Below are 22,783 nucleotides of genomic sequence, written 5' to 3'. Positions count from 1 at the left end.
CTATATAGTGTGGCTAAGCGGTGTACTACTGTTCCCAGCAGACACACAGAGTGGCAGTAAACACAATGCTATATAGTGTGGGTGAGCGGTGTACTACTATTCCCAGCAGCGACACAGAGCACAATGCTATATAGTGTGGCTGAGCGGTGTACTACTATTCCCAGCAGACACACAGAGTGGCAGTAAACACAATGCTATATAGTGTGGGTGAGCGGTGTACTACTATTCCCAGCAGTGACACAGAGCACAATGCTATACAGGGTGAGCGGTGTACTACTGTTCCCAGCAGAGAGACACAGAGTGGCAGTAAACACAATGCTATATAGTGTGGGTGAGCGGTGTACTACTATTCCCAGCAGCTACACAGAGCACAATGCTATACAGGCTGAGCGGTGTACTACTGTTCCCTGCAGACACACAGAGTGGCAGTAAACACAATGCTATATAGTGTGGGTGAGCGGTGTACTACTATTCCCAGCAGCGACACAATGACCGGGGGACCCTGGCTAGCCTGGCTGGAGAGAGAACTACCCTGCCTGCCTACCCAAAGCTAAACCCACAGACAAATGGTGGAGAAATGACATGGATCGGGTATTTATTTACCTGAACCACGTGACCCGTTCGGCCAATCAGAGCGCGTTCGGGTCCGAACCACGTGACACGTTCGGCCAATCACAGCGCTAGCCGAACGTTCAGGGAACGTTCGGCCATGCGCTGTTAGTTCAGCCATATGGCCGAACAGTTTGGCCGAACACCATCAGGTGTTCGGCCGAACTCGAACATCACCCGAACATGGTGATGTTCTGCAGAACCCGAACAGTGGCGAACACTGTTCGCCCAACACTATTGGGGACACGCGTGTCCCCGGCTGCTCCGTATTGTATAGAAGGCAGGGAGAGGAGAGAAAGGGGGGGGGGGGGGTCAGTGCGAAAGCCGGCGGCTTCATCTATTACATTGCCGCCGGCTATATTTAATTAAATTAAGCAAGTTGTAATACATTTGGTCGCAGCGAGACGGCCGTAAAATACATTGTGCTTAGTGTAATAATTTCTAACATTGGCCGCTGCGCTGCGGCCACTTCGCACATTGGCCGGCCAGAACCCGAAGTGGCCACACTTCGGGTTCTGGCCATAACATGTATACAGTCAGTTGTTTTCTTCTGTGGAGGCACTTATCATGGTGCTTGTGTGTAGACTCATTGAAGTTAAGATTGTTGGTATATTTAGACCCGTCTGATATTATATATTTCTCTTTTAATTATAAAAGATGTACAACAGATTTCCAGCCCTGATGCGCCTCCTGCCGGGACCTCATCAAACAGTTTTCGCCAACATGAGGCACATGTTGGACTTCCTAACCTCAACATTCACTAAGCAGAGGAAAGATCTGGATGTAAATAATCAGAGGAATCTGATCGATGCCTTCCTGGTAAAGCAGCACGAGGTGAGGACTACATTTAAAACAATAGTGTCCTTTTCCTGTTAAAGCAGCAGGGACAGCCATACTATCCCAGGAAAAAACAAAAACACATATATAAGTAGATAAATACGTGATCTACTTACATATTATATCTATTGTACTGTCCACATTTTGATTTCAGTGAATGTAATATAGGAAATAAAGAGAAAACCATTTCAGACATTTTCCATCTTTACTGCCTCTGACTGAAGCCAATCCTGATATCTTTTCCTCCCTTACTTTTTTCTCTCCTGCCTGAAATGGTGTATACATTGCCAGCCCTCCTGCCCACTGAGCTCTGTAAGAACCTTACCTGGCCTGTTAACCTCCCTGGCGGTATGATTCCTCCTGGTATTAGGGTTTAAAAGCGGTACCATTTTTTCATGTGCTTTTAGACCCTAAAAGCATGAAAAAAATCATACCAGCAGAGAGTCTGCAGCAGCCCCAGCACTTACTCACCTCCCTGGGCTCCAGCACTGCAGTTTTCCCTTTGTCCTCCAGGTGGCACTGTAACCCTAAAGTGAGATTGCCGGCTGATGACAGACAGAGGGGAAGCAGAGCCTCGGAGGAGTGGAAGAAGGATAGCGTCCGACGTCGGGATCCCCCGGGAAGTGGGTTGAAACGCCCGCTGAGCGCATTGCTCTGCATAGAGCCTCCGGCGACTACCCCGGGCGTAGGTCGAGGTTACCGCTCTGAGCTGCGGTTTTCCGCCCCGACCGTAGCCCGGAGTTACTGCCAAAGAAGTTAAGTGTGCTTAAAGCGGATCCGAGATGAAAAACTAACTAGAACAAGTAACTTGTCTATATATCTTATGTACAGTTTACAGGGTTTTAAACTGCAAATCTGTCTGCATATTGCTTTAATAGAATATGATTATTTCTTCCTGTGATACAATGACAGCAGCCATGTTGTTTGTAAATATTACACACAGCCAAGCTTATCTGCACCATCAGCACTCAGACTGAAAAAAACCTAATCCCCCCCTCCTCCTCCCCTCTGCCTCTGACATCTCTGGCTAGTAATACCTCCTCCTGCCCAGACTGAGCTCCCATGAGCCCTTGCTACTGCCAAGGCTCTCTGAAAACTGTGGGTGGGGCTTATATAGTTTATAGGGAATTAGAGTATTAAAACAAAAACAAAAACAGTATTTGGCTTGAGGAATGCCCTATAAACTATAGGAAAGAAACACAATTATGCAATGAGTTAAAGTTCATCTCGGATCCACTTTAACCATTTGAGGACCACAGTCTTTCTACCCCTTAAAGAGGAACTCCAGTGAAAATAATTGAATAAAAAAAAGTGCTTCATTTTTACAATAATTATGTATAAATGATTTAGTCAGTGTTTGCTCATTGTAAAATCTTTCCTCTCCCAGATTCACATTCTGACATGTATTACATGGTGACATTGTTACTGTGGGCAAGTTATGTAGCTGTTTCTAGCTGCTCTGGCTGTTACAGACAGCTTTAAACAGCCATTTCCTGTCTGTGAACATTGTTACATTGTGGCAGTTTGCCCAGAGTACCGCGGTATTCAGAGCCTCTTGTGGGAGGGGTTTCAGCACAAAATCAGTCACACAGCGCCCCCTGATGGTCTGTTTGTGAAAATCATTCTATTTCTCATGTAAAAGGGGGTATCAGCTACTGATTGGGATAAAGTTCAATTCTTGGTTGGAGTTTCTCTTTAAGGACCAGAGCCTTTTTTTCCATTCAGACCACTGCAGCTTTAACGGTTTATTGCTCGGTCATACAACCTACTATCGAAATAAATTTTACCTCCTTTTCTTGTCACTAATACAGCTTTCTTTTGGTGCTATTTGATTGCTGCTGCAAATTTTAGTTTTTATTATATTCATCAAAAAAGACATGCATTTTGTCAAAAAAATGATTTTTTTTTTACTTTCTGTGCTGACATTTTTCAAATAAAGTAAAATTTCTGTATACATTTTAGTCCAAATTTATTGTGCTACATGTTTTTGATAAATAAAAAAACAAAACATTAAGGCCCCGTTCACAGTGGTCAGTTGCGTTGCAGAATAATTGCTAAATAATTCTGCATGTCAGCTCACTGCCCATACAATTCTATGGGGCTGTTCACAGTACTGCGTTGTAACAGATCACTTTATTCCAACTCTATGCATGCAAGCTTTGTATTAAAGTCTATGGCCAGTCTCCATTGCAGTTCACAGTAATCATAACACATTATAACACATGCATTATGCAACTGACCACTGTGAACCTAGCCTCAGTGTATATTTATTGGTTTGGGTAAAAGTTATAGCGTTTACAAACTATGGTGCCAAAAGTGAATTTTCCCATTTTGAAGCATCTCTGACTTTTCTGCGTTCCTGTCAGGTTTCATGAGGTGCTAAAATTCCAGAATAGCATAAATACCCCCCAAATGACCCCATTTTGTAAAGAAGACATCCCAAAGTATTCACTGAGAGGCATGGTGAGTTCATAGAAGATTTTATTTTGTCACAAGTTAGCGGAAAATGACACTTTGAGACAAAAAAAAAAAAACTTTCCATTTCTGCTAACTTGTGACAAAAAAAAAAAATGAAATCTGCCACGGACTCACCATGCCCCTCTCTGAATACCTTGAAGTGTCTACTTTCCAAAATGGGGTCATTTGTGGGATGTGTTTACTGTCCTGGCATTTTTGAGAGGTGCTAAAAATTGTAAGCACCCCTGTAAGGTGCTCATTGGACTTTGGGCCCCTTAGCGCAGTTAGGCTGCAAAAAAGTGCCACACTTGTGGTATTGCCGTACTCAGGAGAAGTAGTATAATGTGTTTTGGGGTATATTTTTACACATACCCATGCTGGGTGGGAGAAATATCTCTGTAAATGACCATTTTTTTATTTTATTTACACACAATTGTCCATTTACAGAGAGATTTCTCCCACCCAGCATGGGTATGTGTAAAAATACACCCCAAAACACATTATACTACGTCTCTTGAGTACGGCGATACCACATGTGTGCCACTTTTTTGCACCCTAACTGCCCTAAGGGGCCCAAAGTCCAATGAGTACCTTTAGGATTTCACAGGTCATATTGAGACATTTGGTTTCAAGACTACTCCTCACGGTTTAGGGCCCCTAAAATGCCAGGACAGTATAGGAACCCCAAGAATTACCCCATTTTAGAAAGAAGACACCCCAAGGTATTCCATTAGGAGTATGGTGAGTTCATAGAGGATTTTATTTTTTGTCACAAGTTAGCAGTAATTGATTTTTTTTTTCACAAAGTGTCTGTAACGATTGGTGTCAGCAAAACAGATTTTCTGATTATTGGTGATCTGCAGTATCACCAATAATACAGATGCTATACCTGATTATGTGGTGATCTGCAGAATCACCAATAATGCTAGTATAGCCAGACACAGGACAACCAATGTGAGATAGTGTTTGGTGCAACAGTAAAGAGGAAGAGGAGATCTCCCGAGGAGCGGGTGACTCAGACAGTACTGCAGCCAATGATCCCCTGAGGAGCAGGTGATTCAGACTGTACTGTGGCCAGTGGACACCTGAGGAGCAGGGACCACTGACTGTGCTGCAAGGATGATCACCTGAGGAGCAGGCGATTAAGACTATACTGCAGCCAGTGGACACCTGAGGAGCAGGGACCACTGACTGTGCTGCAAAGGATGATCGCCTGAGGAGCAGGCGATTAAGACTATACTGCAGCCAGTGGACACCTGAGGAGCACGGACCACTGACTGTGCTGCAAAGGATGATCACCTAAGGAGCAGGTGATTAAGACTATACTGCAGCTAGCGGACACCTGAGGAGCAGGTGTTACAGACAGTGCTGCAGCTGAGCTTCACCTGAGTAGGTGAAGGCTACTACAGATCCCTCACCAGTGGCTAGGCCCACTGGTGAGGACAGGAAGGTCAGACAAGCAGAGTAGGCAACGTACGGACAGATAAAGTACAAAGACAGTAGGCTGATTCAGTGTTAAGTTCAGGCAGAGTCGGCAACTGGAATCAGATAGGCAGAGGTACAGAATCAACAAGCAGGAGAATAGTCAAAGGAAGCAGAAGGTCATAACAGATAATACAATGCAATTAGTACTTTAAGCTATCAACAGAATCTGGCTAAGTGTGGATCCCCAGCTCCAGCTGGTTCTAGCACACTTTGGAATCTGACTAGGGTCTGAGTGCTAACACGTTAGCATTCGCAAGAGCAGACATGGAGCAACTGACAGACTAGTACTATATATACAGAGATGCCCTGCAGCGCTGCCCCCATCACTCAGCCAATCCAAAGTACCGTTGGAGTCAGCTGACTTGGCAGATCAGCTGACTCCCCTTCTATTCATATAAAGGTCCTGTCGCCTGGCGCGCGCGCGTAGCCCTCAATCTATGTGCAATAGAAGGACCAGGCAGAGCAGCAGTATGTAACTGCTCGGCAGAGGCCGCCGGCTGATACGCTGAGATAGCCGCCATGCCGCTTGCCTCTGCGGCGGTATCTCCGCTATCTATTGCAGTACAGTGTAACTCATGAAACTCTTTTTTTAAATCCTCAGCATGCATGTGACAATCCGGCACCCAAGTTCTCTCCTCCAGACCACACCCCTTTCAGTGGACCAGATATTGCACAGAATTCTGCACCAATCGGGAATCCATTATCTTCTCGATTTCATACTCAGGTTGGTCGTCAACCATCACAGGGGGGGGGGGGGGGGGAGAGGAATCCACGTGCACCGCAGGTTTCAACAGAGAAACATGGAATGATCTCACACCTCTCATGCTGGCTGGGAGATCAATCGCATATGTGACATAATTAATCTTTCTTGACACAGGGTATAAGCCTACAAATCTGGGTCCTAACTTAGGTGACGGTTGTTTCAACGCCAAATGCCGAGTAGATACCCACACCATGTCCCCTGGGGAAAACTTTCACTCTACAGACCGTCTCTTATCCGCCTGTTTCTTCTGAGTCTGGAAAGCCTTTCCCAAATTCTTCTTAACTAACACCCAAATCTCCTTTAATGCCCTTTGCCACTCTTCTAGGGCCGGGAACAGAGTAGATGCCACAGGTAATGAAGAAAATTTGGGAGATTTTCCCAGCACCTCCCTTAAAACTTCATTGATTAACTCCTGGAAGACGGCAGGGGCATTACACAATCCGAAGGGCATAACCAGATACTAGTAATGCCCGTCGGGCGTGTTGAACGCCGTTTTCCATTCGTCACCGTCCCTAATGCGTACCAGGTTGTATGCCCCTCGCAGGTCTAATTTGGAGAAGATACTGGCATTGGTCACCTGGCCAAACAAATCGTCAATCAGAGGCAACGGATAACAATTTTTTACAGTGATCTTATTTAAACCTCGATAGTCAATACAAGGTCTAAGCCCACCGTCCTTTTTCTGTACAAAAAAGAGCCCAGCCCCAGCTGGTGACCGGGAAGGACGGATGAAGCCTTTGGCCAAGTTTTCTTTAATGTATACCTGCATCGCCAGTTTCTCGAGCCCTGACAGATTATAAAGAAGACCTCTAGGGGGCATGCAACCAGATCTTAAATCTATGGGATAATCGAAACTCCGGTGGGGCGAGAGTTTATCTGCAGACTTTGGACAGAACACCTCAGCGAATTCTGTGTACTGTACTGGCACCCCTTTGACCTGTACCTTGGTGGCGCAAACAGCAACTCTCTCAAAACAATGATGATGACAATGGGTTGACCAGCTCTGTAGCTGACCTGAAGCCCAGTCAATCTGAGGGGAGTGGAGTTGCAACCAGGGCATACCAAGAATAATTGTAGAGGTTGCCATTTGCAGGACAAAGAACTGTAATTTCTCTTTATATAACACCCCTATATTACGCAATAATAAGGGAGTCTGGGAAAGAGGCTGTCTACACTGTAATGGGAAAGAGGCTGTCTACACTGTAACAGAGAGTCATCTACTGCTGTGACCAAAATCTGCCGGTCTAAAAGGAGTAAGGGAATCCCCAATTTTTTTACGAAGTCATAGTCTATAAAATTGGCTGCAGAGCCGGAGTCCACAAAGGCTTCTGTGGGTGTGATCTGACCTTCCCTGGTAATGGAACAAGGAAGGAGCAAACGATTATTGTTTAGAGGTAAAGACTGCTCGCCTAGGGTATTACCTCTGACTACACCTAGGCGGCAGCGTTTCCCGACTTCTTAGGGCAATTCTGTACAATGTGACCCTCCTCAGCACAGTATAGACAGAGTCTTTCTGATCTTCTGCGATTCTTTTCCACTTGCGTCAACCTAGAGTGTCCGATTTGCATCGGCTCGTCCGGAGGTGACGAGGGTGGAGAGGAGGCTTAGGAGACAGATCTTACAGCATTTCTGCCACGGGTCTGTTTCTGATAGCGTAAGCGGCGATCTACCCGTACTGCCAAAGAAATTGCGTCGTCTATAGATTTGGGCTCAGGATATCCTAACATCAAATCAGAGACTGCATCGGACAATCCTAACAGAAAACAGTCTAGCAATGCATATGTTCCCCATCTAGCTGACACAGCACACTTCCTAAACTCTGCAGCATAAACCTCCACCGGATTACGACCCTGCCTGAGGGTTTTTAGTTTCCTTTCAGCAGTGGTTGCAATATCCGGATCATCATATATAATGGCCATGGCCTTAAAAAATTCCTGAACTGAGGATAACGCCTCATGCTCTGAATGAAGACAAAATGCCCATGTTTGTGAATCTCCTGACAAGAGGGTCTTTATAAATGTTACCCTTTGGTGCTCTGTTCCTGACAAGTTTGGCCTCAACTCAAAATAAGATAGCACACGATTCCTAAAGTTCTGAAAGTCAGATCTATGCCCTGAAAACTTCTCGGGCACGGACATGCGAAGCTCTGTGACTGAAGGGGATCGCACTGTATCAACAGTCGTTTGAAGTACCTGTACTGTCCCAGACAGTTGTGTGATCTGAGTCTGTTGGGTATTAATCACCCCGATGAGATTGTTCACCGAGGTGGTCAGGACTTCAGCTTGGCTGTGCAGTGCGTCCATAATGTTTGGTCTGCTGTTCTGTAACGATTGGTGTCAGCAAAATAGATTTTCTGATTATTGGTGATCTGCAGTATCACCAATAATACAGATGCTATACCTGATTATGTGGTGATCTGCAGAATCCAGTTGCCGGGGGAAGCGCGCGTCACTAGTGACGCGATTGCTCCCCAGGCATGCCGAAAGGACGCAACGCCAATGGGCGTATTGCGGTCCTTTCGGCGTCCACTTTGCCGCCGCCCATCGGCTGTGGGCGGTTAGCAAGTGGTTAGAATGTAACAAGGTAGAAGACTTTCAGTACAGGATTTCAAGAGACAATTCCCAACTTCCACAGTAAACCAGACTCCTGTTGGTGCTCTCTGCTCTGTCTTCTGAGTGTGCGGAAATATAATCACCTGCAATGTTTTAAGTAGCAATCTGTGCGTAACTAGTTGTCTTTAAGAGAAGACACTGAGCTTCCATACAGCTTATCCTGAAGCTGACATGCAGGTATCTTAGAGAAGGATCAAAATCAGTAACATAAGTACAGTATACAGTATTGCATTATTATTCAATCGGGCTAATTTTAAACTTACTGTCAATTTCCAAAATGTCCGCCACCCCCTGTTCCTCCCCCCCCCCTAAATCCCCCCGCCCTCCCTTCCACATACTCCACTTGTCAAATTCCCTAACCCACAACAAGAGCGCTGAGGTACTCTGCCCCGTCCTCCAACAGCCACGGCGAGCCGGGCACATTTCCGCCCACATTCCTGACAGCGCCGATACGTCTCATTCGTCCTCACAAGCGGTGTGTAATAAATCACCTTTAGCTCCGGCACCAGCAACTCATCAGAGCTGCAACTCACAGCGACAGCATACAGGAGATAGAGCGGAGACAGCCTTCTTCACCTTTCAAAGGGGTTTATTAAGCATCTTGTGTTACAGTTTGATTTCTTCAAAGTATAAATAGTCTTTCCTATGTCCTATCTACATCACATATATTTACATCATACATACAGGAAGCTAGTATTCTAACTAGGAAGCATAGAGAGCTGGATAGCTGGAAAGTAGAGTGCAGCCCCTTTTCCCTCCGTGCTCCCTCTCTATATTAACCAGAAAGAGTTAAATGTGACCTCATCTGAGCCATCTATGATTGGTTCAGATCCCTTGTGATGTCAGGACACACACCTACTCGATTAATATTCAATAAGATATTATGCCCTAGTTGCAAGAATGTTATGTTTTATAAATATGGCCCATGTTGATTGTTCCCGTAGTCCATTTGTCTGGGGCAGTGTAGGCCTAAGACCTTGGACTAGGAACATCTTCTCAGTATCTGCTTGTATCATTTGCTTCAAGCAGACACTGAGATGCTTCTGCCTGCATCACGAAAACCTCTATTTAAAGGTATATTCTGCGAACAAGCCTTTTACCTAAAACTCAGTCCAAATAACTGAGGCCTACTTAAATTATAACAATCCCCCCTAAAATGGCTTGATCCGCAGATCCCAGCTTCGGAACCCAGCAGTACCTGGTTTCTTTCCTTTATGTTTCACTTTTCGATGCTCGTGCTCACACACCTTCTCTGCTCTAGGTGGTTATTCCTGGGAGAGAGGGCAAGACCTCTTGGTCTTCCTGTAACCAGGCTCTCTGGGGAGGCCCTACTTCTAAGTCCCTCTATACCACATTCTCAGCATTTGCATCACTTGCGTATCACTCACAAACTTGCATGAGCACAGAAAAGTGAAACTTGTGTGTTTGTTACTCAATGGAGCAGTGCCAGATGCCTTCTAAAAGAGCGCCTTTATACAATCAGCTCCATCACAGGTACTACTAAACCTATACCCGTAACCCTGTATATCCCTTAATTTGAAAATATCGGTTCAGGAGATTGTTTATGAGGCACCAATCTCTGGACCAGGTTAATTTGTTTTACGTAATTTTAACACGCAACCTCACCTGGATAATGATGCCTAAAGTTGTCATCCCCATCCAGACGACCAGTGGGTGTAGAAAGAACTTTGGAACTGCAGAGGCCCAGTCCGAGTGTCCCTGGAACATCACCGGAAACCTTTTCCACCAGGTCAGACTGGAACTCACCTGCTTATTTGTGCGTTCTATCTCGTTTAGATCACCTGGATCATGGTGAAATCTTACCTCTAACTTAGTGTACTGTTTGTTTAACCTTTGTAACAAAATGTGGTCGTCTTGGATCAAAACCTTTTCCCCTTCGTCCCATGTCATGTTCTCTTTCAGGATGGGAACTACCCGTGAAACTTTGCACTTTAGAGTTCTCTTAACAATTTGAGAAATAACGTCATCCAACCTGGATGACTGGATCCATATGGGATCTCCACTCACCCAATATGTTCCCCTTGACAGATCCCCCTTATTAGAACAATTATGAACATGTACCTTGAATGTGTCCTTAGACAGGATGCTAAAAAAACAAACCTTTCCTTCAGCCACCGGAACTATCGGTTGGGCTTCAGGGTGGATCTTTTGAATGGTAGCCTCGCATTCTGCGTTATTGAGCCCGCAGGCTTCTTCACTAAATTTGACTTGCCCCGGCCAACGCAGGTACTTCTGCAAGAATTGCCCGCATGAGGACAACTCTACTTGTTTCACCTCCCCGTCTAGCACCAAAAAAGGTTGACCTCTCAGGTTCTGGTGTAAGACCCGGGTTGAGGTGGGAACTAAGGAAGTGGCGGTGCCTAAAGGAATGTTGCACCGTTTCCATTTGTTCACCCAAACATCTCGAAGCTGCCATGCAAAAGATCCTTCTCCAGAAAAATTAATATACCCCCCCTTGTCCAATCTCAGTTGCACTGGATCTTTTAGAATCTCCCTGACAAAATATGCCCCCAACTGTCCTGATTGGACCTCTTCCCCCCTTATGTCCTGAGGCACATATGTACCTGAGGTCGGGAAGACTGTACTCTCTGCAATCTTTCAATTAAGAGTACCTCTTCACTTGCCCAACTAGCATGAGGATAAGCGGCTGCATATGGACTGTGTAGTATCGTCCCCTGTTGTGACCCGTGTCGTGTGGATGGGGTTCCCTGTGTTTGCTTTCCCTCCCCCGGGACCGCTCTCCCCACCCTCTTTGTCACCTGGAAATGTGGCTTGATCTCGATTTTTACTTCTTGTTTCGAGAACCACCAACCCTCGGCTTTCCAGCCTTTACGTGTGCATAGTTGTTTCAGAGGCACTCTCTGTTGGTAGCTCCAGAGTGTGATGTTGTCCCCTGCGTCTCTCTGGTAGGAGAATTGACGCCTCCTGCTCGTTCCTCTCCAATCTGGAACTATCTCACTCTGCATAACCAAGACAAGGTACCCCTGAATCACACACTCCACCTTTTGCATGTACCCATTGTACTGCAATGTACCTTTTAACAAAACTTTGGATCGGTGCCTCGATTCTGGGAGTGTGGCATTCAATAGCAGATTTACACTGCCATTCAATTCCCACTGCCCGCACACCTGACCCTTCAGACCTTTCACCCACCTTGTGCCATGAAATTTGATTTCACCTGGCACAAGTGCTCTTTTCCTCCGTCCCTGCATGGTCCATCTGTGCCAAGCGGAGGGAGGTGTGAAAGGATTAGTACCTTTGTCACCCAACATTAACATGTTTGGGCCTTGCATTCTCATTAACCCCTTATTATACATGAGAATGTCCTCTCTTCATTCTCCTAGGACGAAATGGCAACCTAGGATCACCATCAGCACGGTACTCTTCATTATAAAAGCACCACCTTGGGAAAGAAAAACATTAGCAATTTGCACTATGCTTTGCTCAGTCAGTTTTTTTTTAGTCGTTTTCCCATCTCCGGAATCTCGTTTTTTTAGTCTCTTTCCAATTTCAGGAATCTCGTGTTTTAGTCTCTTTCCAATTTCAGGAATCTCGTGTTTTCCAAACTCAGATTGGCATCTGCAACTTTTCGCTTATCCGACTGACATCTCCATCTTTGCTGTCAGCACTGCCGCTGTCTCGATTCCATATTGCCAAACTCCTGAAATCGAAATACAAACAAATCAATTCTTATTAATGATTTGGGTTTATGCCCTGCGGCTTGTACTCTGTACACTTTAAATGGATCAATATCTACCGTAATTGATCTTGTTTCTTTATAGTTTACTTGAACTTTATTAACTTTTTGATTATGGGAAGGCTCTAAAGCTCTCTCCCTTACTTTATGTACCATAGCATAAGTACTTATCTTGTTACATTGTGCTTCCCTCAGATCTCACCTTTTGAAGCACTGACCTCTACATCCCCCCTGTACATACTTCGGCCGCAACGCTGACCGCAGTATGTACTGAGTAGCTACCACCTGCCCACTACTGCAACGCGCAGTTGAGCTTGAAATGTTCTTACCCCTTTTAGGGTACTTACCTAGGACTTCATATATCGCAACCAGTTCTGCCGGAAGTCCTATTTGTGAACCAATCGGCAATGCTACTACCTCTGCACTTGCCCCAAAAACAAACACCGCTACTTCCTGTAGGAAGGTGTGCTTTCTCTGTTAACTAAGCAGAACCCCATCCAGGGATTCACATGACAGTTTACTACAACTGCATGGGAGTCTCTGACTCCTGACTGTGTAGGGGATCTTAGACTGAACATAGGACTACCACCCCCCAAATACACTGTCACACTATACACGGCAATCTCGCCCCTTGGACTGCTGTCAGTCCTGTGCATTGTGTGAACGCTTGGTACGAGCTGGAAGAAGAAAAAAAAATACCTTTTGACCAATCCGCAGACGCAAAAACCGCACAAACTGCCCAGCCTTGACCTCTGTCAAACTCTGGCTTTGTCCCGGACAAAAACCGAAAAACGCTTACCGCTCTGTAACGTTCCGACAGACGGCTCGATTGGTCAACCCTTTTTCTGTATTATTTTCTTTTTTTTCCATTGCTCTGTACCCTTTTATCCCCCTGACCTCTATCGGGAAACTCATGTTACAGTGAATAAAACCACTACCGGCACCCCCCTGATATGCTCTAAGTTATATGAATGCATACCCAGGGAGCCGCTTCCTATGTCACCAGTAGCCATCTGTCAGCTACTGTGCTTCCCTTGTCTGATGTTCTCCCACTCAAATTGTGGCCACACTCTGTGGAGTTATATCCCAGCTTCACTTGCTCGTCAGGGTGCTTCTGTATTAGCCCAGCACTCAGCATAGGAAACAGCAAACACCTATGGGTGGTACCATTCCCACAGGCCCTACTGAATTTCCTATGCTCTCCTCCTCCACTCCTACCTCCCTCACTGGGGGCGGGGGTGAGGGTTCGTCCCTGGGCTCAGAAGACTCTCCCATTAGAACGTCATGACTGCCTGGGATCCTCCCCCTGAAGCCTGGGACACCATTTTGAGTCATGGAGCATCAGACAAGATGGCCGCTATGCAATCTCCCATAGCAAACTCTATGCATGTATGGAAAGAATAAAACAGTTAGAAAAAACATTGCATGCACACTTTAGCATATCACATTGCAACAATACAACTGAATGTAACACACAGCTGAGGAAAAAACTCTGAACCAGTGCACGCAGCAAGTATGCTCTGGAATGTTACACACCTCGAACATTAATCACCCCTCCCACACGAGAGGGCATAACTCATAACCATACGAACGGAACTACTAGCGAAAGCGCAGCTTCATATCCCTCTCTCAGGAATGCGAAACGAAAAACCTCACTAAACAGATAACTCATGGACAAGAAAACATTTTCGCTGTTATGCACGCCTTACTAAGCTCGAAAAAAACACGTAAAAAATGACATGCAGTATTGCAGCTTCACAGAAAGGCAAAGGGTAAAAAAACAACAGCATCTCTCTGTCTCTCTCTCTCCCAAACTCCGAGGAATATAACCCATAGAACATGAGAGAGAGAGAGACACACACAGACACACAGCCCCCCCCCCCCGCCTCTGCTGCAGGGGGGGGCGCCGCACTGACAAGTAAAAGAAAACATGTATAACACCATACTCGCCTTATCAAAACCTCTTGCGGTGTGTGGCCTCTGTACCAGAAACAAGCTCCGAGTCTCCCAGCAATCTTGGCCCAAGTTTTCCTCACAGGCGTCGGATGCGCTGAAGGTCCTAATGGGATCTGGCCAAACCCATTCTCTTGGACTGCCTTCCCCTATGTGTGGCGTACGTCCACTCCAATTAGGGCGCCCACATCGACCCTGCCGCTGGGATTTTCCCGACTCACTCCGCACAGAGCTTATCTCTGCTTGATAAGCTTTGCACTTCTCGTCTCTGGCCTCCGTAGTCCGCTCTTAACTCTTCCAGCTCAGCTTGCTCTGAGCTTCTCCTGTTCTCTTGTGCTTGCCTCACAGAGATCTAAGTCGCTGCTTCGAGAAGTCTCAATTAGACTGACTCTTGTGCCCACCTGGATCACCAATCAACGACCTGGGATTGGCCTAGGGTTTTCACGGCACCAACTGTAATAAATCACCTTTAGCTCCGGCACCAGCAACTCATCAGAGCTGCAACTCACAGCGACAGCATACAGGAGATAGAGCGGAGACAGCCTTCTTCACCTTTCAAAGGGGTTTATTAAGCATCTTGTGTTACAGTTTGATTTCTTCAAAGTATAAATAGTCTTTCCTATGTCCTATCTACATCACATATATTTACATCATACATACAGGAAGCTAGTATTTTAACTAGGAAGCATAGAGAGCCGGATAGCTGGAAAGTAGAGTGCAGCCCCTTTTCCCTCCGTGTTCCCTCTTTATATGAACCAGAAAGAGTTAAATGTGACCTCATCTGAGCCATCTATGATTGGTTCAGATCCCTTGTGATGTCAGGACACACACCTACTCGATTAATATTCAATAAGATATTATGCCCTAGTTGCAAGAATGTTATGTTTTATAAATATGGCCCATGTTGATTGTTCCCGTAGTCCATTTGTCTGGGGCAGTGTAGGCCTAAGACCTTGGACTAGGAACATCTTCTCAGTATCTGCTTGTATCATTTGCTTCAAGCAGACACTGAGATGCTTCTGCCTGCATCACGAAAACCTCTATTTAAAGGTATATTCTGCGAACAAGCCTTTTACCTAAAACTCAGTCCAAATAACTGAGGCCTACTTAAATTATAACACGGTGATGTCACATCCTGCCATACAAGCTGCTCGGCCGTTGCTACAGATGGTGCACAGCGCACTTTCAGCACCTCAACTACAGATTGGGGACATTTTTGAAGATTCACATCCTGCTACTATGGGTTTGTGCAAGACATTATAGAATGCATGATAATTATGGCTATGTGATCTCTAAACACAGCGGGTAATATATACAGGCTACATATGCAGGCCCGGATTTCTGGGAAGGTCACAGAGGCCATGGCTTAATAAAAATTAGCAAGGCGCAGGACTTGGAGAGATAAGAGGTCACATGTCAAAGTAAATCACCACTCCTGCTTTGCTCTGGTCTGCCTGAATTCCAGAGATCCCTGCATCTCTCTTACTTGTGAAAAGTGTGTGTTATGGCAGTCAGCATCTGCTGTTACCTGTATGATAAGAGGGGACAAACAATCTGCTGTGAGAAGAAAAATATATGGGCTCAAGTAGCAGAACTCTTGAGTTCCGATTAATTTTTCTCATGCAGCACGCATTCACGGGCAGGAATTAGCAGCTCTCCCCCCTCCCTGACTGATGTTAGTTTATTACTAGTAGGTTAGTGCTGTTAAAGACCTCAGATCTGTTGAATTTATGGCTTTTTTTTTCCTCCTAGAGAATGACAACAACATTCTTTGTGCTATAGTTTAACTCTTTCCTAGCTTTTTTTTTGTCAGCAAAGTACTGTGTTGACCATCAGTGAAAGCAGGATGTTTTGAAACAGAATGACAACTGTGTTACATTTATTTATATTTACAAAACAATCAATGCATCTCCTGCTCACTGTATATATAGCTGTGTGCCTAACATCTTGTATACAGTAACAAAGTCTGAAGACGGCTCATTAACCAAAGGCTCACTGTTTTTCTTTTGGTTAGCCAATAAAAAGTGTTATTCTGTTACAAAACTTCCTGCTGACTGATTTTAAAATCTGTCTTAAGTGCTAAATTGTCACTGTGATTTTTAATAGAAGTGAACAGAAAATTGATCGAAAAATTTAAATTAGATCAGACATGATGGAAATAATCGACCTGACAGTAAATCTGTCAGAAAATTGCATCATGTGTACCTAGCATTACACTACATCTATGCCAGTGTGTGTAGTGTCGGATCCTTCTACTTACCTGCTCTCTGTTTTGGATGGGCTTCTCTGCATTGTGCTACACTGTCCCCTATTTGTGGCTCTGACGGCAGCAAGTAGCACAGAGGACAAAGAAGCAGCGATGTCCACTGGGGCTCCTTGTGATTTTGCACTCCTGTATGCATGTGCACAGGAGCTGAGGGAGTGTTATGGGTATGTGTACTTGACAAGTGCTGCTGAGTGCTTATACATGAGCATCATTTCTGAAGTATGCAAGCCCAGAACACTATCACCTGTTGTGTATGCAGACAGGAGCGCAAAGTTACATGGAGTGGACAGAGCATGCACTGCTTCTTTGTTGAACGGGGCAAAGCAGCAAAACCGAGGGGGGCCCGTTCAAACCAGTCAGAGTTGGACAGAATGGGGGGGGGGGCAGTTGGTGACAGCCGGCCTAGGGCGCTGGAAAGTACAAATCCGGCCCTGTACATATGACCATGTCCCCGCCCCAGGGGCATCCACGCCCCCCCCCCCCCCCTTAGCAGCAAGCCTTTTCAGTTAAATTCAGTGTTTGAGCCTGCAGCATCATCTGATGAAGGCGTAAGCACGCCAAAACGCGTCATGATGCTGCAGGCACTGTGAATAAAGTCCATTCCTCTTCACCCCAACCCGATGGTCTGCTACACATCTAGACACCCTTGCTATTGGCCACAGCTGCGGCAATCGGAAGGAGGCGAGAGAAGGAGGGATTTCCAACTACCCTATATGGGAGATATGCTTTGAAAACATTTACATCTTGTAAGTGCAATTTTAATCCTTTTTTAATCTGAAATAAAATGTTAATGCACAATAGAGAACTCCTCTTTCATCTAATTTTAAACTTAATGGATACCCGAACTGACATGTGACATGATGAGATAGACATGGGTATGTACAGCGCCTAGCACACAAATAACTATGCTGTGTTACTTTTTTTCTTTCTCTATCTGAAAGAGTTAAATATCATCAGGTATGTAAGTGGCTGACTCAGTCCTGACTCAGACAGGAAGTGACTACAGTGTGACCCTTACTGATAAGAAATTCCAACTATAAAACACTTTCCTAGCAGAAAATGGCTTCTGATGGCAAGAAAGAGGTAAAAAGGGGAATTTTTTATCAGTGAGGGTCACACTGTAGTCACTTCCTGTCTGTCAGGACTGAGTCAGCCACGTACATACCTGATATTTAACCATTTTAAGGCAGAGAAAGAAAAAAAGGAACACAGCATAGTTATTTGTGTGCTAGGCACTGCACATACCCATGTCGATCTCATCATGTCACATGTCAGTTCGGGTATCCTTTAACCTGTGTCCAAATCTAATGGTAAAAGTAAAGTGAAGCAGTGAATACTGTTCCCCCCCCCCCCCCCCCTTCCTTTTCCTTCATATTGTAAATAATTTTGTTCTCCCTTTTCCTTGATTTATGAAGTTATTTGTTAAAACATTATTTTAAAAAAACTGGTGAGGGGGAGTTTGGGAGAGGGAATGGGGCGGGGGGGGGGGGGGGGGGGTGTTCATATTTACTTTCCTGGGGTTTCATCCACCCCCTTGCTTGGAGTAAAACACAAACAAAACAATGAAATCATGAGTATGGAATTGGTAGCTGTAGAGCAGGGACGCTCATTCACATTCCATGGAGTTGAAATCTCCGCATATCCGTTCATAAATCAGCACTCCTGATCGGTTATTGGAAATCATTTTTTTGTGGAAATTTAGTACAACTCGCTAATTTTAGCCCAATCACAGAACTCTGAGGGCCCTTTCACACTGAGGCGGTGCAGTAAATTTACCGTATTGGGGTGCGGGTGCGGTAAATTTAACGCACTCCACCGCAGCCTAATGTTAATCTAAAGGGGAGTGCACACCCCTCACATTGCAGTATGCTGCGCTGGAAGTGCCCTATCCAAGGTGCTTCAATACCTACATTACCGCACACGACCTGGGGCATCCTGCATTAATCTGCATCGCACTGGAAGTCATGTAAGTCTATGTTAACACGCGTACATTTAAAAAATCTGCCGCAGTTTATTAGCGCCGCACATGCGCCGAATAATATTTTAGAGATACGCTTCGACACACGGCATCGATTGCCGAACAGGAAGTGTCCATCTCTTCCTTTTTGGCCATATGCCAGATGGGAATTATCGCGTACTAACTCGATAATCCCCGAAGGCTAATCTACAGTGTGAAGCTGCGTACGTACGAAAAGGGCGTCGGGAAAAAAGGGCGCGTGGTATAAACGATAAATGGAAATATCGTTTATAGAAATTATTGTGTAGAATTTCGTTTATAAATAGTGTTTTAAGAATTTATAAATCACTAAATAATGTGTATGAGATCGGCAATTCTTAAAACGTTAATCTTCCCTGTTTGTAAAGTGAAACTTATATTTTCGTTTATTAAAAACCCTCCCTGTACCTATCCCTAACCCCTAGACCCCCTGTTGGCGCCTAAACCTAAGACCCCCCTGTTGGTGCCTAAACCTAAGACCCCCCTGTTGGTGCCTAAACCTAAGTCCCCCCTGTTGGTGCCTAAACCTAAGACCCCCCTGTTGGTGCCTAAACCTAAGACCCCCCTGTTGGTGCCTAAACCTAAGACCCCCCTGTTGGTGCCTAAACCTAAGACCCCCCTGTTGGTGCCTAAACCTAAGACCCCCCTGTTGGTGCCTAAACCTAAAACCCCCTATGGATAATAATGGTTTACAGACATTAATAAATAAAAAATGTAAAGAAAAAAAATGTAAATTATTTTTTTGGGTGGATAATAATGTGTTAGAAATGTTTTAGAAATAGTGATTTATTATCTTCATAAACGTTATTCGTCACGGGCTCATTTTGTAAACTTAAATCATCACAAACATAGTTATAAATCCTTAAAAATCTCCGGGCGCCGTTATAAATCCTTAAAAATCTCCGGCGCCTTATTTTCCCCGTTCAGCGCCCATTAAACGATATTTATAATGGAAGTGAATGGGGCGCCCTTTTTGTCCACTTGTCTCATGCGCCCAAATCTACTGCTTCCGTGTGAAGCTGGCCTGAAGCATTGGACCAATTACAAAACGCACAATTTTTCCATGAAAATTGGATTGCTGTGGTAATTTTAGACAAATCACTCAACTTGGTTTCTACTCGGTATTTCTGAGTCTTGGGATTGGCCTAAAATTTCTGAGGTAACCCAATTACCGCGGTAAAATTCTTCATTCTCTGCTTGGTCCAATACTCAGAAGTATTTGGCCGATCAGAGAATGCAAAAAATGACTAAAAAAAAACTCCACGTAATCAGAAAGGCGTAAATCAGACAATCGGAAATCTGCGGAATTGGTGATCGGCATTGGCAGAAATTGGAATTTTTGCGAAATCGGAAATAGGCATTTCCGACCATCCCTACGGTAGTGAGGTTGTTGCCCTCTTGACAAGTGGTTGTTCTGAAGGACTTTAACCCAAAAAGGTATCACTGTTAGGGCTTGTTCACACTAGAGGTGATTATTCATTTTTTTAAGGGCTGGCAATTTTTCAAAAGCACCCTGCAAGCTTTCCTATGCGCTAGTTCCGATTGGGGCGTTCTGATCGCTTTCTGATCTGAAAAGCGCTGCATGGACCAATTTCGGGGCAATTTTGTGTAATAGGAGGTACAGGAAAAGTGCAAAGCTCTAGAAAAAACGCTTTTGTCAGCAATGTTGTGGGCTTTTTTTTCCCCTGTCAGTCTAATTGTGAAGTAATTCTGGGATTTTTAGGTCCTTTTCCCTTTAAAAATAAGGCCTAGGACACTTAGAAATCGCAAAATGTCCAAAAAAGCGGTTACAAATTGCTTACCATAAACGCCCAACGCACAGAAATCACTGGGAATTGAAAAAAAAAGGCAAAAAACGCCCAGCATGAACACTACCAAGGTATAACTGTGGACCTTTCAAGCAAAGCCCACAATCTTGAAGCACAACGTTCAGGTCCTTGTCCTGAAGTGCACATGAATGTAGTAATGGGTAAAAACATGAACAAAAAAAACAGACTGATGTACAGGTAGTCCCCGACTTAAGAACGCCCGACTTACGAACGACCCGCCAATAAAAATGACATGGATTCTGTGTTTCCATGGGAACAAGCACAAAAGAAAATGTTTCAAATTGGACTTGTAGTTTTGGAGAAGATCGATTTAAAAACAATTCAAGGAAAAAATGGCTTTTAAACTTACATAAGCAGGTACAAAAGCAGAGGTGACACAGAGGGGGGCACTGGAGGTACAGGGGCACACAGAGGAGGTACAGGGGACAGAGATGGCACAGTGGTCCGACTTAAGAACAGATTCAGGTTAAAAATGAACCTACAGGCCCTATCTTGTTTCTTAACCGGGGACTACCTGTATCAAGATATTATTATTATTATCTAAAATTATTTTCTGCAGAGAAAGTCACCCTACTCTAAGTATTTCCACAATGACAACTTGGCGGCTCTGGTGGGTGATCTGTTTCTTGCTGGCATGGAGACAACCACCACCACTCTGAGATGGGGCCTCCTGCTTATGATGAAATATCCACATATCCAAGGTAAGGAATGCATTCATAGGAGTGACCAGGGCCGGGCCGAGGCATAGGCTGGAGAGGCTTCAACCTCGGGGCGCAGTGTAGGAGGGGGCACACAATTCATTCAGCTGTCATTCCTAATTGTGTTTGAAGCAGAAAGAAATAAGAAAAGGGGATACATAGCAGTGACTGCAAGCCAGATAACTAGATATTAAAGGGGAACTGAAGAGAGAGGTATGTGGAGGCGGTCATGTTTATTTCCTTTCAGGCTGCTTACACATCAAGACGTTACAGGCGCACGTTAGTGCACCTGTAACGCTCCCCCAACGCACAGCAATGTAACACAAGTGGGCTGTTCACACAGCCCACGTTGCGTTACATGTAACGCTGCACGTTCTCCGCAAAGTGCAGCATGCTACGGCGTTGGAGCGACTATAGCCGCGTTAGACTGTTTGCACATGCGCAGTGGGGGGCGGAGAGGAGGCGGGGAGAGCCAGCTACAGTAGCCGCGCACATGGCTACTTAATATTCACTGCACTGGCGGGCGCTGATTGGCCGGCGGGACCACGTGATGCGGAGTGTCTCGCTCCGCATCACGTGGTCCCACTGGCCAATCAGCGCCACTCTGGGAGACATTATAGGAATCGAGCCGCCTAACGCGGCTCACTCTACCGTCGCCTCTTGCAGCACCATACGTTGTGTTAGGTGCACGTTATGCGACCTTAACGTGGCACCTAACGCAACGTCTTGGTGTGCAAGAAGCCTCAATCAATACCAGTTGCCTGGCAGCCCTGCTGGTCTATTTCTCTGCAGTAGTATCTGATTAAAACCAGAAACAAGCAAGCAGCTAGTCTTGTCATATCAGACTTATAAGTCTGAACCACTGAAACACCTGATCTGCTGCATGCTTGTTCAGGGGCTATGGCTAATAGTATTAGAGGCAGAGGAACAGCAGGGCTGCCAGGCAACTGGTATTGTCTAAAAGGAAATAAACATGACAGCCTCCATATACCTCTCTCTTCAGTTCCCCTTTAAGGTGTTGGGGAGGTTGTGGACCCTGTGGCACCTCTTAGTGTAATAGCAATGAGTGTGTGACAGCTTGGGTGGGAGGGATGGAGGGGCGCACTTTGGAGTCTCAGCCTTGGATGCTGGAGGACCTTGTCCCGCCTCTGGGAGTGACTGGAGTTATTAATCCAAAGATGTACAAAAAAATCAAAATGATTCCACTTGGACTTTAGGGCTCATTCACAGTGAGTAAGTTGCAGTGAGTTCTGATGCACTGCACATTGTGTGCATTTTACAAGGGAACATGAAAGTCCATAGACTTTCATCTTCTCATTCACACCAAACAGTGAGTTGCTGTGCTGTGCATTTCAACTCGTCGGGAGGTGAAACTCATGGAAATACTCAGAAATGCCCAGCAACACACACACCCAATCATAAGTTTGTATTCATGCATTGTCATGCATTTTAAACTTACGGACTACTGTAAATGAGTAGCGATGAGCAGAAATGACGCCTATGCATAATTAACAGAAAAACAAAAGTTTGCTTTCCTAAAACAGAAAGAATTTGCGATAA

The 22,783-nt window shown here is 45.2% G+C and overlaps 1 protein-coding gene across 2 annotated transcripts in view; it reads left to right on the top strand.

Moving 5' to 3' along the window:
- The window catches only part of LOC137571188 (cytochrome P450 2B11-like), a 203,568-nt gene that overhangs the window by 65,318 nt on the left and 115,467 nt on the right, over positions 1-22,783 (top strand). The window contains exons 6-7 of one of the 2 annotated variants that reach the window (XM_068280007.1): positions 1,267-1,443; positions 21,085-21,226. In XM_068280007.1, the coding sequence (XP_068136108.1) occupies positions 1,267-1,443; positions 21,085-21,226 (319 nt within the window). The remainder of the gene's footprint in view (positions 1-1,266; positions 1,444-21,084; positions 21,227-22,783) is intronic. The other variant, XM_068280008.1, reaches the window with a different exon arrangement.

This window comes from Hyperolius riggenbachi, chromosome 4, assembly GCF_040937935.1.
Source record: "Hyperolius riggenbachi isolate aHypRig1 chromosome 4, aHypRig1.pri, whole genome shotgun sequence".
Taxonomy (NCBI): Eukaryota; Metazoa; Chordata; class Amphibia; order Anura; family Hyperoliidae; genus Hyperolius; species Hyperolius riggenbachi.
The sequence above is the reverse complement of the archived record's forward strand: the minus strand, read 5'-3'. Positions and strand labels throughout refer to the sequence as shown.